The sequence below is a fragment of the Hippoglossus hippoglossus genome, chromosome 10 (assembly GCF_009819705.1).
Source record: "Hippoglossus hippoglossus isolate fHipHip1 chromosome 10, fHipHip1.pri, whole genome shotgun sequence".
In the NCBI taxonomy this organism is placed as follows: Eukaryota; Metazoa; Chordata; class Actinopteri; order Pleuronectiformes; family Pleuronectidae; genus Hippoglossus; species Hippoglossus hippoglossus.
Window position 1 is genome coordinate 7,091,786 of NC_047160.1, and position 21,438 is coordinate 7,113,223.

The 21,438-nt window shown below is 39.5% G+C and overlaps 1 protein-coding gene across 1 annotated transcript in view; it reads left to right on the top strand.

Annotated features, from left to right (window-relative positions):
• Positions 1-21,438, top strand: part of LOC117769515 (gamma-aminobutyric acid receptor subunit alpha-2-like) — a 35,786-nt gene that overhangs the window by 9,096 nt on the left and 5,252 nt on the right. The window contains exons 4-8 of the mRNA XM_034598447.1: positions 1,968-2,035; positions 4,884-5,104; positions 6,886-6,968; positions 7,835-7,978; positions 20,338-20,490. Coding sequence (XP_034454338.1) covers positions 1,968-2,035; positions 4,884-5,104; positions 6,886-6,968; positions 7,835-7,978; positions 20,338-20,490 — 669 coding nt within the window. The remainder of the gene's footprint in view (positions 1-1,967; positions 2,036-4,883; positions 5,105-6,885; positions 6,969-7,834; positions 7,979-20,337; positions 20,491-21,438) is intronic.

A 21,438-nucleotide genomic window follows, 5' to 3' on the forward strand; every position in this document is an offset into this window, starting at 1 on the left:
CTACTGACCGCTCATTGTACACTGCATTGTGAAACCGTTTGATTTTCTCCAAACATTCGGACAGCACAACAAACTGTCCTATACAATGGACTATATAGTGAATTATTTCAGTCAAAGTCATTGAGAAATTCAGTGTTGAAAGGTACATTATGCCTACCATGGTAAAATGCACCATGTCTTTCGAGAAGAAGAACAGATTTACCATGAGTTTTCTAGGTTGCTGTTTTATGTGTGGCTGCATGAAGAAGCTCTCTCTTTAAATACGTCAAACTAATGTAAAAGCCTGATCATTGCATCACATACAAAGGCCTGGTTAGCATAAATAAAGGCACCCCGCCATATATCATGCTAAATGAATTGCACCAATCCCCCAGCAAGCTGTCACTTCCTCTTGATTTACATTACCTTATGAATAAGAAAGCCTTTCCGTAATATGTCTTGTTAGAGGGACGTGGATGGCGTAACGCCTCGCCATGCATGAGAGCACTTTATTTAGGAGTAATGATCTCTTTAGATCATATGTAAGACATTGTTTGACACTGTAGTACAGAGTGTAGAGTAAAATGTGAAAGCTTTTTGAATTGACCGAGCATGAGAGATCGAGCTTCAGTAATTATTGAAAGAGACGGAGTGTAGAGAAAGCAAATGGACCTGATGCAGCAGCAGCGCTGATGAACATTATCACTTGACTAGGAAGCATATGAGGTTTTGCTCCTCCTATCCGTCACACCGGTATGAGCATTTAGGACAGATTTTATACCCTTAAAATCCAAGCTCACATGTCACTGTGGCTCACTTAAGTTAGTCGTACAAGGGCTGCTCATGATCTGGTTTACACAGTGATGTACAGGTAAACTGAGATTGTACACAGCTGATCTCCATCTGATTGGTAAAGATACTTTGAAAATAAATTAAATTGATTTAAAAGGAAGATCAGCAACAGTTAAAGGTTCAGTGTGTAGAATTTAGTGACATCTATTGGTAAAGTTGCATGTTGCAGCTGAACACCCCTCACCTCACCCTCCCCTTCCAAACATGAAGGAGAACCTGTGGTAACCTTCAGTTGTCATAAAAACTCAAAAGACGTTTAGTTTGTCGGAGTTTGGGCTACTGTAAAAAAAAACATGGCGGCCTCCGTAGAGAGGACCTACTCCTGAAGTAAATATAAAGTATTTAAATATAAAAGGCCCATTCTAGGATAAAGAAAACAACAATCCGTACAATCTAGATGAAACACACAAGTGAAAACATCACTAGAATGATTTTATGTTCAATTTCTGCCAATAAATCCCTTTCCCCTAAATCTTACACACTGAACCTTTAAAGGTATGTAACCTTGTGAAAACATTGCATCTTTAAATATGCTAAACACTACACATAAAAAACGTTGTGTGGACTGGTCTTGATATAAACATTGTTACGTCTCTATAAAAAAGCTTACGCCTCCATGAAACCACATTTAAATCTTACATGTTTTGAGGGGGGTCTGCCAAAATTGCACACACTCATCGATACCAACAGCCTGAATACATTTTTTCATCAAGATTCACACATAATTCTCTGAGAAATAAATAATATATAAAAAAAAAAAAACACCCATTCAATGTGAAAGAAAGTAAAAACAAACTCCTGGATCTGCTCTCTGATGAGGATCTGCTCTAAAAGTTAATGAGTTCTTCCCTGACCCATTCCACATCTTTCCACTAAGTTCTTGTAATTGTCATTTTCATGTAATGCTTAAAAAAATGTACTGTATGCAGGCAAGTCTCCAAATCAAGAGTATATCATGAAAATACTATGTATTGTATGTTTTATGCCATTGTTTTTAGGATGATTTATTCCCCTATTAAAACACCTTAACTGTTCTCTCTTTGAAATAAAGAAAATAAAGCTCACAGAGTATTCTGTTTTTTATACTTTTAGCAGCATTTTGACTAACATGTTTCTAATTGTTGTCTCTTATCCAGACAGGGTGACTGAGGTGAAGACAAACATCTATGTCACCAGCTTTGGACCAGTTTCAGACACAGACATGGTGAGAGCATCCATTCATTGTGTTTAATTATTCACCCATATCTGTGTTGTGTAAACATTCAGAGGACAACACCTCAGCCTGTTCATAGGCAATGGAAGAAAAGAAACTTGTTAAGCTTTATTTTCAGTTTTATCACAGATTCCCCCCCCCCCCCCTTATAATGTAATTATCTCTCTTTCTTTCTATCAGGCCACACACACACACACACACACACACACACACACACACACACACACACACACAATGCTGAAGTGGGACCAGTATTCCCCACTACAGCACGATGTCTATTCATCTGACAATTTTCATCTTATAAATTATTGAAAGTCCTCTTGTTATTCAAGTCCCTCCTTTGTTTATCCTGGGCCTTCCTGTTTATCATTCTGCAACATGCAGCCACCTTCACATCATATTATCCACGTCCCCTCCACAAGACCCATTTTCCAAGTGATTGATCTATTGATTTAACAGTTATAATGCAGTGGCCTCTGACAGATATGTAAACTAGAAGGAACGCGATTGAACATAGGTGCGGAACAGATCTCAGAGATCGACTAGTAAATCGTTTAAACCAGATTATAAAAATGATCTCATCCAAATAGCCCATTTAGGTCACCGCCCACATTTGATTGACACATTTTGACTAAGATTGACTTGTCCACATCATTTCTCTGAAAACATCTCTGATGTCTTAAAATATCTTTAAAAAAACAAACAGATGGATGGACGGACAAACAGCTGAGAGGAAAACATCATCTCCTTAAAGAGGTCATTACTGAGTTAGCCACACTCATTGGAGCTCATAGAAATATGTCTAAATCGTGGGATCAGTGGGGTGTAATCTCAGTGAACATATATATCTATTCATCAGTAAAATGAACATGTTTTTTAGCAGAATAGTACACAAGGCAAAATATATATGATTTATTTGAGGGTCTGCTCTTGCCCAGATAGATTTGTCTCATAAAAATGAGCAACAGAATGAAATATTCTCCTGTGACCTGATTGATTTATTCAGACACTGTAGAGCAATTCAAGTGATTGCTGAGGTGGACGCATAATAGGATTTATGAGATTTATAGGAGGACCACTGACAGCCAGAGCTGGAAAATTAAGGAAAAAATAATTAGAGAAGAGGAAGAAAAGGAAGAAAACATATTGGATTTAGCTTCACAAGCATTAGCCAAACAAAGAGCCTGTAGGTATATTTAAACCAATCAGCCAAAAAGCTTTTACCCATCGGCTGCCGTTTTAGAAACAAGCACACGCAAGGTGCGGCGTGTGTAGTGACCACGCAACGATTTTGGTTAAACAAAATTCACCAAGTGAAGATCTCAGTAAAAAAGAGAATCATGTTGTGAGAATCAGAAGCAGGTAACGATCAGCAAACCAGTTCTAGCTCGTATTGTGCCCTGGATGAACCCATATGAATAACAACAATATGACCTAAATTTATATAAAAATCATTCTAATCATCATCAATCATCATGTATGGAAGTCAAATGATCACAAATTATCACATATAGCAAATAAGAAAATATTAATTAAAAAACATTGCACAAATCACATATCACACATAAACACAAATAGAACAACACACACAAGAGAACCTAATTGTTACACCATTGCACTTTGAACAAGAAACACACAATTGTCATGAGCATAAAGACTAGTCTGGAATATAAAAATACAAAAATAGAATTAAAATGTATTAGTCCATTTCATAATATGTCTCAGAATTAATACACAAGACTCATTTGCCCATTTATTCTTTGTACAAGTATTTTCTTTCTTTCTTTCGTTCTCTCTGTCTTTGAATGTGATTTCCTAAAACAGCTGGGCACTGTAGTTTGAGTATTTCTGGCAGCAGGACGGTGTGTGTGGGATAAATCAAAAATTAACTAGTAACCATTTGTTTTCATCATAGTTTACAGACCCACTTCCAGCTTCAACTTTTTAAGCTTATTTAAGCTTCTGGTTAATTGACCAATGAGGGAGTATTACTGACCGTTCATTGCTTCATAGTGGAGTAGAAAGTACAGATATTTGCTTAAATATGTAGTGGAGTAAAAGTGAAAAGTAAAGAAATTCACTTTACCATATCTCACATATTACTATTGTGGATTTAACAATATCATATCAACAAAAGTAAAGACGGAGAAAATTAAGAAACAAGACCCAAATTGTGATAAAGCAGTTAGTGTAAGATGGTTTGTTAGTGTCAGAGCTGCTATAGTCTCGGTTTCAGTGGACTGTTTCAACATCTCAAGATCAAAATGTTGGGCTTTTCAACTGTCAAGAAAAAAACTCTGGAGAATGTATCTCTCCCTCTCACTCATATTTGTGTGTGAATCACACACACACACACACACACACACACACACACACACACACAGACACACACACACACACACACACACACACACACACTTTCTCACGTACACACATGTCACACTGCAGTGCTTTCTGCCCTAAATCCTTTCTCGGGTGGTTTCTTTTTAACAACACAGGATTGTAGGTCAAGGGGTTGTCTTGGCCTCAGAGCCAGCTTAGGAAAACAGCGGCTCAGAGAGCTGCATGGAACACAGAGAGCGCAGGTCTCACCTTGATGGAGCTTTGACAAATAGAGAAAGTCGTGCAGAGCCCTGGTTTTAAAGTAGCAGGTGAAGTCAGTCGTGAAGAGCTGCTGCTTGTAGACTCCCATGAAGCACAGTGCTGGAGAGAGTTGTTTTCCTTTCCGATTTTGGAGAAGGAATAGAATCATTCATACATGTGAAAGCTGATTTATAAGTAATAGAAGCAAAAACGTTTAAGATGTAGAGTTTAACACATTGATCTCCTCTCCCCATAGGAGTACACCATAGATGTTTTTTTCCGGCAAAGCTGGAAGGATGAGAGGTTGAAATTCAACGGGCCGATGAATATTTTGCCTCTCAACAACCTGATGGCGAGTAAGATCTGGACTCCAGACACCTTCTTCCATAATGGGAAGAAGTCTGTGGCTCATAACATGACCATGCCTAATAAACTGTTGAGGATCAAAGATGATGGAACACTGCTGTACACCATGAGGTAATTCACCCAGAGGCATGTCCTAAGTTTTATCTTTGTGGGTGAAAGACATTTTGAGAAAAACATTAATTTTAATTGATTAACACTACCCTCATGTCTGTATGCTAAATATGATTCGACAGCCGACGGAATAGCATTTTGAAATGGGAAAAATCACGGACACCTAGTGAAACATTTTCGATGAGTGCTGGATGAACAAAATATCAGTTTAAGTTTAAAAAGAGGAGAAGATGAGCACACCTAAAAGCCATCCAATACACAAACCACATTATAATACCTATATCTATAATATTAACTTTATCTATATAGCACCCTTCATAGCAGCTGTTTCAAAGTGCTTCACAAAGGGGACAAATATAAACCAGAAAACAAAACATCAAAGACGAGAGGCAAACTAGTAAATTGTCATTTCAAATCAAAGACAGCAAATGATATAATACAAAATCTAAAATCTAAAATAATACAACATAATTTAAAAGTAATGGCAAAAGAAAAGGATAAAAGAAACTTTAGTAATAGCCAAAACAGTAAAAGCCATTCTGTAAAAATACATTTTGAAGCAGGATTTGCGACATTGCCATTAAATATTACATTTTTTGCATGGACTAAACAAATTGGCTGGTGCTGGGGAACTTTTGCTAACTGTTTCCTCCAGTTTCCTGTCTTTGTGCTAAGCTAAGCTAGCCAGCTACTGGCTGTGGCTACACATTAGCTGTGTCCCAATTCAGGGATGACCTCCTTTGGCGTTTGCATTTGCAGACCGATTGCGTCCCAGCAGCGCGACTAGGCAGGCTGTCCCATTTTGAAGGCTCCTTCAATTTGACGGCGACGAATGCGTCCTCATTTCCCTGAGCAATATAGGCTCCAACAGGTTTATTCTTTTCAGGCCCGCCTATGCCAGGATTTATAGCACTTCTTTGACAAATAGTTTTTTAAAGAGATAATGGCGGCAACAAGCGATGAGACCAAAACCTCAGATGCCTACACATTTAAATGTACATCTCACACTTTAACGCAACTAAACAGCTAATGGTACACACGTTAAAAAAACAAGGGGCATTAAAGCTTTCTCGTCATTTCTAACTGCAGCTCTGTTGCTAGGTGACAACAGGGAGGAGACGGGAGAAACTGGTGACGCAAATCACGGAAATCCTCCATAGACCACACTGTCTCATTTTGATTCGGCCTTTGCGGCCTACACAGCCCATGAAGGTCGCCTCCTTTGAGGGCCATGTAGACCACGTCCTCCAAAGGAAGCAGCCCCTGAATTGAATTGGGACACAGTTATTTTGTGCATAGACATGAGAGTCGTATCAGTCTTCTCAGCTGACAATAAACCTAATAACCCTATTTCCCAGTAGGGTCATTGGGTTATGGTTATTTAAAAACGTTCTATTGTTTATGAGAGCCTTAGAGAAATACATCCAGTGAACACAGAGAATCCTGTTTATTCTAATGTATTCTAACTTGTGTTTTTTTTGCATGTGGTCTTAATAGTACATAGAGTAGCAGTTTCTTATCACGTAGCTAACCTGCAGTCTCACACCACAGTCACACAGATTCATGCTGGACTCTTCAGTACCTTATTTACTTTGCTCTGCTGATTACAGTTGAGATGAATTATTTTCGTCTCAAGGCATTACAGATGGGAAGCGTCTTGAATAGTGCATGGGGCTTGTGAGGTTTATTTTTCCTTTGTTTTTAGAGACCGTGCCTAATCTGTGCTGTTTACTTTTCATGCATTTGCAAAGTCTCCTTAATTTTCTGTGAATTGGATGCAGGTTAACTGTGCATGCAGAGTGCCCAATGCATCTGGAGGATTTCCCCATGGACTTTCATTCCTGTCCACTAAAATTTGGCAGCTGTGAGTAACTCTGATGATGGTAGTGCCTGAGGGAACTTTTAAGTAAAATGCTATTTTCTATTTTTTCTTTCCTTTTTCTCCTCACCGGGTTGGCATGAGAGCAGCAGCCTAAGAACCGAGTGAAGCTGGAATGCATGGCTCAGTTTTCTGGCAGTGGCCCGACAAGTTTTAACAAAACACGCATCAGCAATTAAACAGATACAGATTCAGAATGACTGAGAGATTAAAGACTGAGCAGAAATGTCACCGGGAAATATGAGAAAAATTGAAATCGGCTTTAATCACAGTTCCATTGCTATGGCTTCTTTACATTTGGATGAATACTTTTTTGCTTTAAGCTGCTTTTAAGATATTGATTTCAAAACAAGGAGTAAATTATAATTAGAGCATCAGTATATGGTGGGTCATGTCTGAAATGCCTTGACTTATCACATTCATTCAATATATCAAATTTTAATGTATTTATGTGCTGACCTACAGTATCTACATTAATCTCTTAAAGCCATATTGCAAACATAAAACATGACATGATTGGCAGCATATGTCAATAACTGAATATATTGTATTATATCAAATTATCAGTTGTTTCCGTTACAAGCTTTGGAATTTCGTGTTCAGTGTTTGCTCTGACTGATTGAAAAGGGCAAATGTCACAATGCATCGATTGCCTGTTGACGTTGTACATCTTCAGCCACTGAGTGTTTTTTTTCTCTCTCTACAGTATCTTCTTTTTCTCTAGAAACCCAGTATCATACACAATGTAGCAGGGGCTTTTCATTTGGCTCAGTGAAATTATTTCTCCAAAAATCATCATCTGCCACAGATTTATCCCCTATGGGTTCATCCTCTTCTCTCTTTTTTTCAAGATGCCTACACAATCTCAGAAGTGACATACGCTTGGACTCTCAATGCCTCGGACTCTGTGGTGGTGGAAGGAGAGAGCTCCCGTCTGAACCAGTACGACCTGCTCGGGCAAACGGTCGGACAAGGAACTATCAAGTCGAGTACAGGTAAGCTTTCTGTTAAAGAGGAGGGAAAAGCCTGGATTATTAAATGAATTTCAAAACTATGACCAAAATAGTTTGAGTTTATAGATATAGTAGTTGCTAGCTGGCACAAAGAGCACAAGTGGGTATTTGTGTGTTTTTTAAACTGGTTTCTGATTTTCACTGAACTCCAGATTATCGCTCGAAATAATCCAATGGTGCTGTGTGTGAGAATGCATATGTCAGAGGCAGATGCTGCAGACTTTCTCAAGAGTTTCTCCTACCAGCCACCTTCTAAAATGTCTGGATAACGTCAGGATGAGCCCATGTTAAAATACAGCAGGATGTACCCAAGCGACGTTTCTAACATGCGACATACACAAAAATGAAAAAAACAATAATAATACAAATATCTCAGGATGAAAAAGAAGTGATATACATGTAGAGGATGCTGAAGAAATGTCAACTTGGAAAGAAAGTAATTTGACAGCTTTTCGCTGATAGGGGTTAACAAAATAAAAAACATGTGACTTATTTGTCATGTCCTGCCTCCTGCATGTTCTCGCAGGCGCCAGCCCTCGACTGAATGTTCTGGGGATTTCTGTGTTTTTGTAAACGGCGCTGACCGGAGAATATCCCACTGCGTTGATCATATGAGTTCATGTCTGAAACTGACTTTAGACAACCTGTTGCAACATGACCTGTGCAAACACACCAGTAATGAGAAAATTGTTTGGTTTATTTTGTTGAATAAGGATCTGAAATATTTGTGCCTGTTTGGGTGGATGTTGAACCTGTTCACCTCCCACATGTTTCAGGAGGTGGCTGTAGCTTCCCGTGAAACGCTTGCTAAGTTTTGTCTTTATGTTTCTCATTTGGCTGGAAACAATGCAGAGAAACGTTTGTTCTTGCTTCCAATGCATGACAGAGATTCAACAAAACGGGGATTTGGGATTCATGCATCTTAAATCCTCGACTTTGTTCTGTATTTTGTTAATCTGCATTTAGCATGGCCTGCAGACCCAAAAGCAACGTGACAGGTGAGCTGCTGCTGTGTTCAAATGCAGTGCTGCTTCTCCGGATGGGTTTTAAATGGATGTCAATAAAGACAGACGACAGATGCTGATGCATAACTAAACATAAGGGAGCGCATCTGTGTGTTGTGGCGGAGACACAAACAGAGGATCTCCAGGAGAAAAGAAAGGCGTCTGTGTTCCTCTGTGATTTAAGTGTCTTCTGCTGGTGCCCAAAGACACAGGAATGTCTCACAAAAGTGCAGCGATGCAAGAAATGACAAAGAAAATCTATGTGCTGAGCCCAGGAAGGGAATGGCTGTGTGTGCAGGGAAAATGGGGCATTTCACATTAGCAAGTGAATCCAACAGTGACAAGCTCATTAGTGGACAGGATAATTAACTTTGGTTATGTCTAAACATGGACTGGAAGCTAAAGGTGGGAGAGAAAATGTTCTGAAACATACGTGGAAAATGAACTTCAAAAAATCTTTGAATGGTGCTTTTTTTTAGAATTTATTTTAACTGTTTGCGGGCTTGATTGGCTATTATCCAATCATAGCACAGTGGGTGTTTCTGGCGTTGGCTTTCTACTACTAGTAAGAGCGATACATTTAAGCCTTTTCCATAAAAACCTTAGCAAAAGTACAAGAAACAGATTAAACTGTATTTTCTTTCCAACTCATATGGAAGCTGCAGCTTATTCAATCAACCTATAATTATTTCTGGAGATAAACTGTTCATAAGAGTGGGTTATTATTCCAGGTGTCTTTGTGACATCTGGCAAATTTTCAAGCAAGTTTAGATACTTAATAAGTGGAATTCCTAGTTGTTCCTAGATAATGTGTCAGAGTTAAGAGTGACTTTAGCGGCTCTGTCCTACTCTTTGTTACCTCTGCCAAGGAGGTTATGTTTTCACCCCTGTCCGTTTGTATTCTGATTGGTTTGTATGTTTGTAAGCAGGATTAAACTAAGACAACTGAACAGATTTCCACAAAACTTGGTGGACTGATGGGTCAGGTGTCGGAGTCACCCACTAGAAACCAAAGGCCTGATTTTGTATACTTGTGTATGGAATTGAGGGTCTGTCGTTTGAAGAACTACTAAGGCCGTGCTAAGAAGGGCTAAATCTGTCACTTTTGTGCTGAACCGCACATGTGCCATGATGACAGAAAGCTCGACAGGCGTATAGCAACAGTAACTAAGGGGACTGGGGCTTAGCACACTATCTGTTCCTCCTGCTCGATCCAAGGCAATCAGCTGTCAAGTTACACACTTATTTATAAAACACTTTTAACAAGCATATTGGCCACAAAGTGAATACAGAAGACAAATACAAAGGAAAATAGGTTGTAATATAAAAGAGATAATTAGGCCTAAAAATAGAAGCAACACATTTCATGCAAACACACTAACATAGATGCCAAGAAATGGGGCCAGATTTCGAGTCTGTATATATGAGACTAAGTGTTTCTGTGTGTAATAATGAGAACGACACCATTACTCTCCAGGAAGTAGACAGTGTAGATCAAAAACTGGTCCCACTTTGTTGTAAATAGATGGAACCTGAGTGTGGATTTAAATACTGAGACACTTTGAGACCAGCAGGCTTTTTTACACAGAGACGAGAGACAGTTGGCAGCTGTTTTCTTCCACATGCTGGGAGTGACAAGGAATCTGACACACAGTGACAGGAGATTATATGAAGGCAGTAATCAAATCAATGATGAAGGCCATGTAATATGTTCTAAGTCAGAAATAAGACTTTGTAATCAGTGCATAAATCAACAGACAGCCACTGGAGAGAGAATGAGAGCAGACAGCAGGATGATGTGCTGTTACCTTCTGGTTTTCTGAGTATTGGAGAAGAAAACTTGAAGATAATGACAATTGGAAAACAAGCGTGGAACAGTTGAAATAAGACAGATGTCTAACATGTGAGATCTGCTCCGGAGAAGCATTTCTGTCATTTACCTGGTGTTGTTTACTGTTCATTTTTAGTGTAATTCTATCGGTAGCTACCGTGTCACATAGCAAATGTGGTTCTCCTCTCAGAAAAGGCTCCCTGCTGTGGCAACACAGGGCAGCAGAATGAAATATGTAGCAGAGTGATAAATAACATGCAGGTACCATTGAAAATAACCCCCCCAGTTGTTATTAAGTGAGAAATAAATGCCCTCCAGGGTGCATAGAAACGGAGCAGAACTGAGGCAGGTGGAGGATGGGTGGAGTGGAGCAGCAGTAACAGCAGCAGGCACACGTCAGCGCTGAGTGAACCAACAATCTGTTCTTTGAATAGGCCGCCGGATCAGTGCAGTGAGATTTGATGGCTGTGGATAAGGTTGGATAACAAATACAGCAGACAGAGACAATGCTGCTATACGTGGTTAATACGAGACTAAAGACAAAGATGTTTAGTGCATATGATGATAATAAGGACTGACTGAAGCCCCAAAGAACCTAAAAATACACAGTGCACGTTGCCATGGTAACAGTGCATGTCTCCATAGTAACATAAGCATAAACTAATCATAAAGTACTTAAATTGCACTTTTCAAAACAGAAGTCACAATGGGCTTAAAGGGCCCATATTGTGTAAAATACATTTTCTGGGCTTTTACTATCCGTAAATACTTGAAGGGGGTCAGTAGGGAGCCTCAAAGTATGAAAACAGTCACTCATCAGACTTTTTCATTCAGTCCATTCTAAGAAATATGTTATCGAAACGTATCGTTTCGTACTTCCTCCCCTGTATGAGTCATATGGGTTCGCACTCGTCTCTCAGCCCCACCCAGCCGGTACCAGTCCAGCCTCTGAACCCTGCACCCCCGCTCCCCATCACCTCCACCACCCCTCCTCCCCTCCACACCGAACACGACACCAAGCAGACATGTTGCTGAGCTAGCAGCTTGTTAGCTAACAAAGTTAACCACAACAAACAACACTGAAGAAACACTGCAGCATGGAGTGATGCATGGAAGAGAATGTGTCCTTGCACATTCCTCCTAAGAACGTTACTGCTCGAGACCAGTGGTCACGCTTTATTTCTTCTGACGTGCCGTGTCGGTGTGCTCACTACGGAGTAAAGTCTACGTTACTCCGTATTGAAACTCCGTTGTGAAACTCCGTACTGTTACTCGGGACGTTACTCCTACATTGGCCGACTGTCCTGCTAAAACTTGAACAAACATGAGGACGGTGTAACTTACTGTTCAGAAACATCCTGTTGTAACCAATTGTAAATATGTGGCTGGTCTTCTGTAGCGGTATCCAAACATAATGTGACTTTCAGCTGTGTTTACCAGAGAGATCATCAATGCGCCAGAATGAGACCGGTGATAGGCCTTCGACTTTAAACCACTGATATATCCTCTTAGGGGTACCAAAACCTCAAATTAAATCCCAGGAAGGTGTATAATATGGGGCCTTTAACAAGGGGCTTCAGAAGTGCTTCAAAGAGCCCTCAAGGGGACACAAACTAAATCTGAGGGGTCACACCATGATTAAAGCTACAGGAAAGTAAAATTAGTGCTGTGTTGCTCAAATCTCTACCTTTATTTGTTAAATTCTTCTGACAGTTATTCAAATGAAACAGTCTGAGAAGTTTGGAGAAGAAAGTCCCAGCGGTCATCTCCTCTCAACTCATACAAATAAACACTACAAGCTGCCTCATTTTTCAGGGCTGATATCTAGTTAAAGATGCTTCTTCTTTTTTTGTATTATTATGGTATTTAACAACACAACAAATCCCCCCACAACTCTCCCCAACATCCTGAGTTACAAAGAAACAAGAAAACAAATGAATTAATAAATTAATAAATAATGCAAAATTTAGTACACGTTACGCAATGATAGTTACACAACCATTATATTTTTCAAGTTATAAAAATACTGTAAGAAAGAGAAGACTTTTCTTCTGGGCTTATTTTATCTTATTTTAGGATTATCTGCTCTGGTACTAATAGAGATAATGATTGCAAATTTCAGAGTATTTAGCACATAGGGAAACATAAAGTGAGTCCTATTGATATTGCCTGTGTGTGGTTGTATCAAGAGGCTAGGTCTTGGTCAATTTTAAAACCTGTCAGTAGGAATAATAACAAGATAATAATAACAAATCATTTAAATGGAATAACATCCAGGTTAAGAGTGTCTGTTTAACCACCTATGAAGTAATAAATATGATGGTAAAATATTTGCTGCAGACAGTATTTCACACAGCCACACAGCCCAAATGCCATAGTTTGTTGTTAGAGTCAAGTAAAAAAAGATGTTGCAGTAGATCTGAAAGCATTTACAATCCTCTGGGTCAGTGAGAAACAGCACTGATCTAATTTTAGTCCTACTACTTAGTTGATGAAAATCTGATGGAAGAAGGGTTTTTAAATATAGTTCTTACAGGATGACGATGATGATAGCAGGGATCAATGTGTAAGCATGCTATAATTATAGGGAGACCACTGTTATTTTTAATTTTTTAGGCCATTTTGGCCAAAAAGTATTCATAACATTACTGAATTAAAACGGCCCTCAGTCGAGCACAAACCTCACCCATGGTCAAGTTTTGTGATAATCCATCCAGTGGTTTTGTATAATTCTGCTAACTAACCATCAAAACAAACAAAAACTGATCAAAACATAATCTTCATGGCAGAGATAAATATTTTTCAAGTTTATATCATGCTTTTAGTTTCAATAACGTGGTTTCTTTAGTTTGTGTAAGTGCAGGGTGAAAACCAGTTTGTAGCAACATGGATCTTGCTTTGAAAAATGCTTTAAAGATAGGGTTGGTAATCCTGGAAAAGATAGTAAGAGCAAGCTAAACTCTGAAAATATGCAACCCAAACACCCCCTCCCATCAGCTCTTGCGATCTGACTGATAACTACAAGAAGCCAACTTTTCTGTGACCCGCTTGCTAACTTCTGACTATTGACTATCGTGTCTGCTTCAGCGGTGTATGTCTCCCATCATTAGTGTTTATTACAGTCTTGCGAGGGCAGACATTTTCTTTTTTTCTTTTTTTTCAAACGATGATTGTTTGTTGATGGCTATCAGGACATGAAGAGGATTTTAACAACTAAGATAAAAGTTGTTTCAGAAACAACTTAGCAAGCTTTTGTTTAAGAGGGTAAAGTCAGATCAAAGTGGGTATGTGAATTTTGAATGTGATGGTTTCAAACATTAAATTTGATGAGTTCCTGGTGAAAGATATTTCGTTTCATCACCACATAACTGTCTAGTAGGTGGTTTGAAAAGCACTTCTGTGGAGTTGCAGTTTTTCTTTATGTTCACCAGTATGCACAGTGAGTCCTCCTTTTCTAAAACTGCTCCAGTTTTCATTCCTGGAACTTTTCTTTTTATGCTGAAGATTGGTATTTCAGGATATGTTGGGCAAAAGCATCAAAAAAGCACAAAATATAGACCTCGTTTCTATATGTTATAACTTGACGTGACATTTCTGTCGCATAATGAGATTTTTGTCCTAATTGAAATAGGTTGTCGTAATGTTACCAATCAACTAGAAAAAAAATGAATGCATGTAATGCAAAGTTAGAAATGATAAATAAAACTAACATTTTTGAACGGCATCCTGAAAAAAGTGCATGTGCCAGAAAACAGATGTAAGTGCTGAGTCCCTGAGCTCCAGCACGACTCCCTTTAGGTATCAATTACCAGTATACAGTATTTCCCCAGTGACTGCATTTCACTATCAAGGGAATCCCTGCTTCAATTTCATTGAGTAAGAATATCCTTTCATGCACTAAATGCCCATATCTAGGTTAAGTGCTGTATGATGCTTCAGTGGAAGGCTGCATGTCTGCCAGTGACTGCTCCTCTTGTTTAACTAGTCACTCCACATTATCTGATTGGCTGACTTTAAATTAATCATTCATTACTAGTGTGTCAGTGTTTGGTGTAGCGTACTTGCAAACTAGGTCATTTGGCACGAATGAATGTGCTCTCAGGCTTCACAGGGATGGACATCTTGCATAAGCCTGCGAACGCATCAAAACACTGTTACATAAAATACCACTTTTCAGCCATACATTTATTTGTCACACAGTCATGTTCGACATGTTACTTTTATGTACTTTTGTGTAACTGCACGCATCGCACAGAAAAATCCATGACTGAACACAAATGAGTGTAGTAATGTTTTGCTTCATACACATGTATAATAGATGATGTCCCAGCAGCAGGATTATTGTTATTTGCTTTTATCACCGATGTCCTGATTTTACTGAGGACTTTAGGTAAATTGTCTGTGTGTTTTTAAAACCTGCCATAACTGCAATACAGCGCAAACTGTATTAACATCTTTTAAGTCGATATGGTGAAGATGTGAGCAACAGTTTCCTATTTACACATCCAGCAGATAGACAATAACATTAGCATTCATTTGAAGTCATGTCTCAGGCCACCTGGTGAATATATTTCTCTTTTCAGCTCTGTTTTTGCTTTGCATCAACTCCTGTTTGGATAAATGTTCCAACACTTTTACCAGCTTTTTTGCTGATATTTTTCATTTGTTGCTGAGAAAATAGCGTACAGTATTTTTTCAATCGAAACAGCTTTGTGCACCAACTGGTGAGAGTGAGTCAAAACTGCTGCTGAGAGACGCTAGATGCTCTATGTAGATTTGTCATCCCCGGGCGAGTAATGTATGATTTCACAAAGGTGCAGAAGCGCTCTCACCTTGCTGTTTTCCCAGCGTTGCATTTTTCAGGATTCTTAGAAAGAATCGTTGTTGCACGTTGTTTCAAAGATGTTTAAAACAATAACTAAACTAACGGTCATGCTTATTTACAAGCCAGGGCTTGGAAGTTCATTGCATGTCATATCATTGCCCAAATGCAGCTTCATGAAGAAGAAGAGGAAATCATGGCGTTCACCGGGCTATCATGTTTTCATCACTGCCGACCAAAGCCGGAGCTGATAAAAACCTGTGTCTTTTGCAAAGTCATTTGACCCTGGAATGATGCTGATTGTGTCCATTCCCATTCCGCCCAAGCCCAGATGTTAGTGGTGTTACTGTTTTTGCAAGCAACTCCTTCTACATACAAGTATTATCAAGTATACAGGTAGTGATCGATTGTTAGTATGAAGTATTGATTATAGCTGCTTTAAAAATGGTTTTGTGAGGAGGTATGACTGTACCATTAAGTTCAGCCAATTATTCGTAAAAACATTACGTGAATCACAAGGACGGCTCTACTGATGTTTGAATTGCTATTGCTCCGTCTGTGTAACATGGCAATGTGTAAGTAGACCGTTTTTGAGGAATGGCGAAATATGTGCAAAATGAAAAAAATCCTGCCTTCTAGTGGCCAAACATTAAGCTTTTTAGCTTTAAACGGTTTTGATTACAAAATAACTCTATAGGTTTTTCTCTAGAATCAGTTTTTGAAAATATTTTTAAAAACATGATTTCAACAAAGAAATGTCGGCATGGCTAGGAGACGAGATTTTTCAGCTACGTCCCTGAATGTGAGTGAGTAAGTGGTTTCTGTTTCAGAATGTACAAACATGTACAGTTTCTGTTCTGTGACTTCTTTAGTATTTTCAAGAAAGCACCTAGCAACGAATATCGCAAGTTTTTGGACAAACCTTTGCTACTTTACGTAACGTACAGAGCAGGAGCTTGTTACCCAGACTGTGCACTGTGTGACAGACAAAAGCTGTTTTAGACATGCACCGCAACCATCAGCTTTTCTAGACATTACCCTGAGGATCTGAATGTGTAAACACAAATGTCTGAAGCAGCTGAACCGGACATTAAATGGACTCCCTTTAAAAAGTCTGTGTTATGTCTGACTGAGCCAACATGTAAGCAGATAAAAGGAAACTATGCAGAATGCCTAGGGTTAGTTATTTAATCGTTCTGTTGCATATCCCCTGCTGCTGTGGGGATGCTAATTCAAAAACTTCTTGGTCACATGAGAGGGTCGGGAGTAACGACCTAAATGGCTTGAGGACTGGTTTTGTAGCTTAACCCCTATTATGCACTATGAGTAGAAGATCAAACATTCTTCTAAATCAGGGGCCATAAAGTCACAGTTTACACAGAGGAGCCAATTATATGACCAACATCCATGGACAATTTCTGATCAGTAAGGTGCACATTTAGGTCATTCTTTGTTTACTGTTAGCTCTGTAGCTTCGAGTCACGGGGAATACATTCAAAAATTGTTCCTTGTTCAAGCAAATTGTGAAAGCTTAGAAAATAAGAACAATCTGTCATATTTATTTTTACTATTCTATGGAAGTTAATATTTTATTCATAAAAAGACTGACAGGACAGGGGCACTTCAGGGCCCAATAAGATTTTAACTGGGGCCCCGGATCCACCCCTCGATTTAGGATATGTTATCCGCCACTGCACCGATTGTAACCATTCTGTTTGTTGTTTGTCTCTTGTAAGCATCCCACCTTTATAGAAGTGCTAAACTTCTGTAGTTGTCCTTTAATGTATTCTTTCAAACAATGGTTGCATTTGTAAGTAAACCCTCAGCCTCACCAGTTCATTTACTTAGTTTGCCTCTGTACAGCAGGTAAATTATATAAAAAGCCTGAAGTCTCCATTTCCGAAGCTTGTTGTCTGGTGTGAGTTTGTGTCCCTCTGCCGGACGGTTTAAATCAAACCATATGTCCTGAGAGGTTTTCCTGTTGTGTTAGCAGTGAACCTTGTTTCCTACATCTGTAGAAAACATGACGCGATTACCATCTTCATGCTATAATTACTGTCTTCCCTCACAGTGAAGCGATCACAAGCTCCTCTGGAGAAAATGCCGCTACATCCACTGGATTCCTGGCTTCCTCCTCCCCCATCCACAACACAGGCATCAGGGCTGGCATGCAAATTAAATTACAGAAGATATAGAGCTCCATTGGGTGCTGAGGGTGCACTCAGTTCCTCTATATTCCAGTGTCTGAGAGTGTGTGGTGGCAGAGAGAGTATTAGTCCTCATGTAACTGCTAGAAATGCAGGCAATACAACTACACAGCTATAAAAAAAAGGGGGGAATAAAAATTCTTTTGGGATTAGTCCTTGGAATTGACACCCCCCCCCCCCTCTTCCCACTGCTGAAAAGGACTTTCCTCTTGCCAAGTGGCAGTGTGTATCAAGGCCTTCATTTCAGAATCGCAGCAAATGAGCTATGTTTCTCTGTTCTGTTGCCATGGGTAACACATCTTTTTCTTCTCATGTCTAATCTTGGCTTCTCTTTGAGATATCTTCCATTTGGCCTGCCTGCTACTGCAGCATTGGCACTGTTTCACGGCCTTGTCAGCTATTAGGCTGGTCGGCGGCTAGGAAATCATACTGCCTACTTTTACATGTACGAATGGATTATTATATCAAATAAGTGTGCAGCCTAATCACTGTCTAAGAAAGCTCTGGTTTATTAAACCTGCGTTCTTTAAGATTGTCTTGTGAAAACGTTATTTTCCACTGATGAACAGTGAATAACATGGAGACAAAAGCTGCTTTCAGACATGAACTGAACTCCGCAGTCCCTCCGTAGTTTCTCTGGAGGAGGTGCAGGGGTGAATGCAAATGTCCCAGTGAGATGCTCCACAGTTTCTGCAGACGTTTTCTGCCTGGCCTCCTAATATAAAGTCTGTAGAAATCCAGGAGAAGTGGATGTGAGAACACAGAAGGGGATCCCCACAGCGAGTGGGGGTTAATGACGCTTCTAACAAACGATAGATGCAAAAAAAAAGAAAGAAAATAAAAAGAAAACAAATGTCTCCCGGTGAAAAACACTGAGACACGCCTTGAAGACCCCGACGAAGATAATAGTGTGTTGTCAAGAAAATCATGTGATCTCCGCAGCAGAGTTCATACGTCACTTCCTGTCTCAGCCTGATGTACCCGGCTGCTCCACCTCTCGCCTTAAAATGCAGAGGATTTGTTGCTGTTGTGAACGCGTCTGAGCAGAGAACCTCCTGCTGCGTTGTGCATGTGTGAAAGGCAGATTCTGGGTAAACTCCGTAGCAAATTCTCATGATTTTACCCACAGGTCATGTCTGAAAAACGCTTAAGTCAGGTGGTTGTGTGCGCAGTAATTCAACTCTCAGGGAGAAAACTTCTTCGATGGTTTTGATAGATGAAATATGGGTTATGGGATGTTCGTAATGAAACAAGAAATCCAGAAGAAAACTGCTTTCATTATTTAACCATTAGGCTGCAATGTTTTAGTATGGCAAAGACTGGAAGGATTAAATTCTCATTTGTCGTAATAACAACAATATTTCCTTTGATTAACATAACAGTGGAGCTGAGGCCAATGTTAAAGCAATAAAGTTTAAACGGGATTTGCAACATCTCATTGACTTTATCAAACTAGACCAAGATGCTCATCATCACTGCTCTTGAAATAAAATGGTACTCCGCAATGGAGCAGAAAAAATATACATGAGGGGTTTGACTAAGAAAATGGTTATATATCTATACATAATACAGGGAAATTGAAAGGGAAACCTGGAGTAAATAAAAATAATGAAATTCAAAACAGATTTTTTTAGAGTTTTTTTTTTTATTTACCTTTAAGTGGAGCTCCACCAGAAGTGTGTTTGAGTCCACAAAACCCTTTTGGAGTCTCAGGGGTAAACAGTGTTGCAGCCAAATCCAATACAACTGAAGTAACTGGTGACCTCTTCTTCAGACGTCAAAAAAAAACTACAGAAAAAAACATAGCATGCTTTCATACTGCTCCCGTGGGGTCATCCAAGTGTCCGCAAGCCCCGACATTCAAATTCGACTCTAAACGGCTTCATTTAAACTGTGTTTTAGCCTAAAAGCCCTCTGATATCCTCCTCGGAGGCGTGTTCACATTTTCACGGACACACTGGAAAAATCGCACACACTCTCGTCCCAAGGGCATGAGCAGGGTGCGCGTTCACATCGCTACGTTGGCTAGCATCGCTACTTCCGGTAGTGGACTTTTAGGCTTAAAACCTGGTGTAAATTAGCTCGAATTTGAATGTCGGGGCTTGCGGACACTTGGATGACACCACACGAGCAGTTTGGAGGCATGTTATGTTTTTTGTTGTTGTTTTATTTCGTCTGAAGAAGGTGTCACCTTGGCTGCAACACTGTTTACCCCTGAGACTGCTAAAGTGTTTTGTGGACTCAAACACTTCACTCACTCCTCCATCGGCATAGTGGTGACTTGATAATGAGTGAATTTTCATTTTTCTGTGAACTATCCCTTTAAAATCATCTGAGACACACATGGTGTTTATGATCAGAGTCAGATTCATATATTACTGTATAAATCAGTACATCCATTAACTGCATTAGTTGATTAAAAAACTGGCAGAAGCAGTAGTGGTGCTTTAAGCGGAGGTCGTCTCTTGTGTCCACAGGTGAATACACCGTGATGACAGCTCATTTCCATCTGAAGAGGAAGATTGGCTACTTCGTCATCCAGACTTACCTCCCATGTATCATGACCGTCATTCTCTCCCAAGTGTCTTTCTGGTTGAATAGAGAATCAGTGCCGGCCAGGACTGTGTTTGGTAAGTATCAATGACCATATTCTTCTTTTCTTTTCCTTTATTTATTCCTTTTTGGGCAATAAACCTGTATCTTATTGAAAGACCCTGATTCCCAATGGCACTAATGTAATTTAAGCACAGTGTGTTATGAATGTGTGATCTCAACATGCACGATTGCACATGGAATTCATCCCAGCCTTTGTCAGCGGGGGGGTTGAGTCTGGCAAATGGCTGGGACTTGATGACAAACAGTGGGCAGGAAAAAAGAGGATAAAGAATAAGAAGAGACATTTCAGGTGTTTTTTCCAACCATTTGGACAAGCTGCTGTTGGACTTGTTTGTGAGCCCAGTGGAACTAATAACAATGACCTCAGACCGGTTAGCTCAAAGGCACAAACATAACAAAATGGGCAAACAAACCCAAACGTTAATGATGGGAATTTCAGCTTTTTGAAGGGAGTCAGATTTTATGTCTCTGTTCCTTTGCAAGAGACAGCTCGTTGTTTTTTTTGTTTGTTTTTAAGGGGTCAGGGGTTACTAGGTTTATGTGTGAAATAATCATAATGATAATGACATGAAAGGATAAGATTAGCATCAGAATAAAATGCGATGTAATGCTTCATCAATGAAAAGAATGAGGGGGGAGAAAGCACAATAAAGTCCCTTTTCCACTGGTCCAAAATCCCTCTAACACTCCTAACACCTGGCTTTTGTCTGCAATGGGAATGGATTCTATCAGTATTAACTGCCAGGTCAGATAACTCTACAGCAGACACAGGATTTTATCGGCTCCGGCTCTGATCGGCAGTGATGGAAATATGACTAGGGGTTGGGGGAATGAAAAATGTTGTTGTTCGTGAACAACACATCACTATCAAATGTACCAAACAGTTAGAGTATCACTGAAGGTCAGGGAGGGCTATAACCTTACATTGACAGGACAGAAGGACATTAAAGAGTAAATTAGTA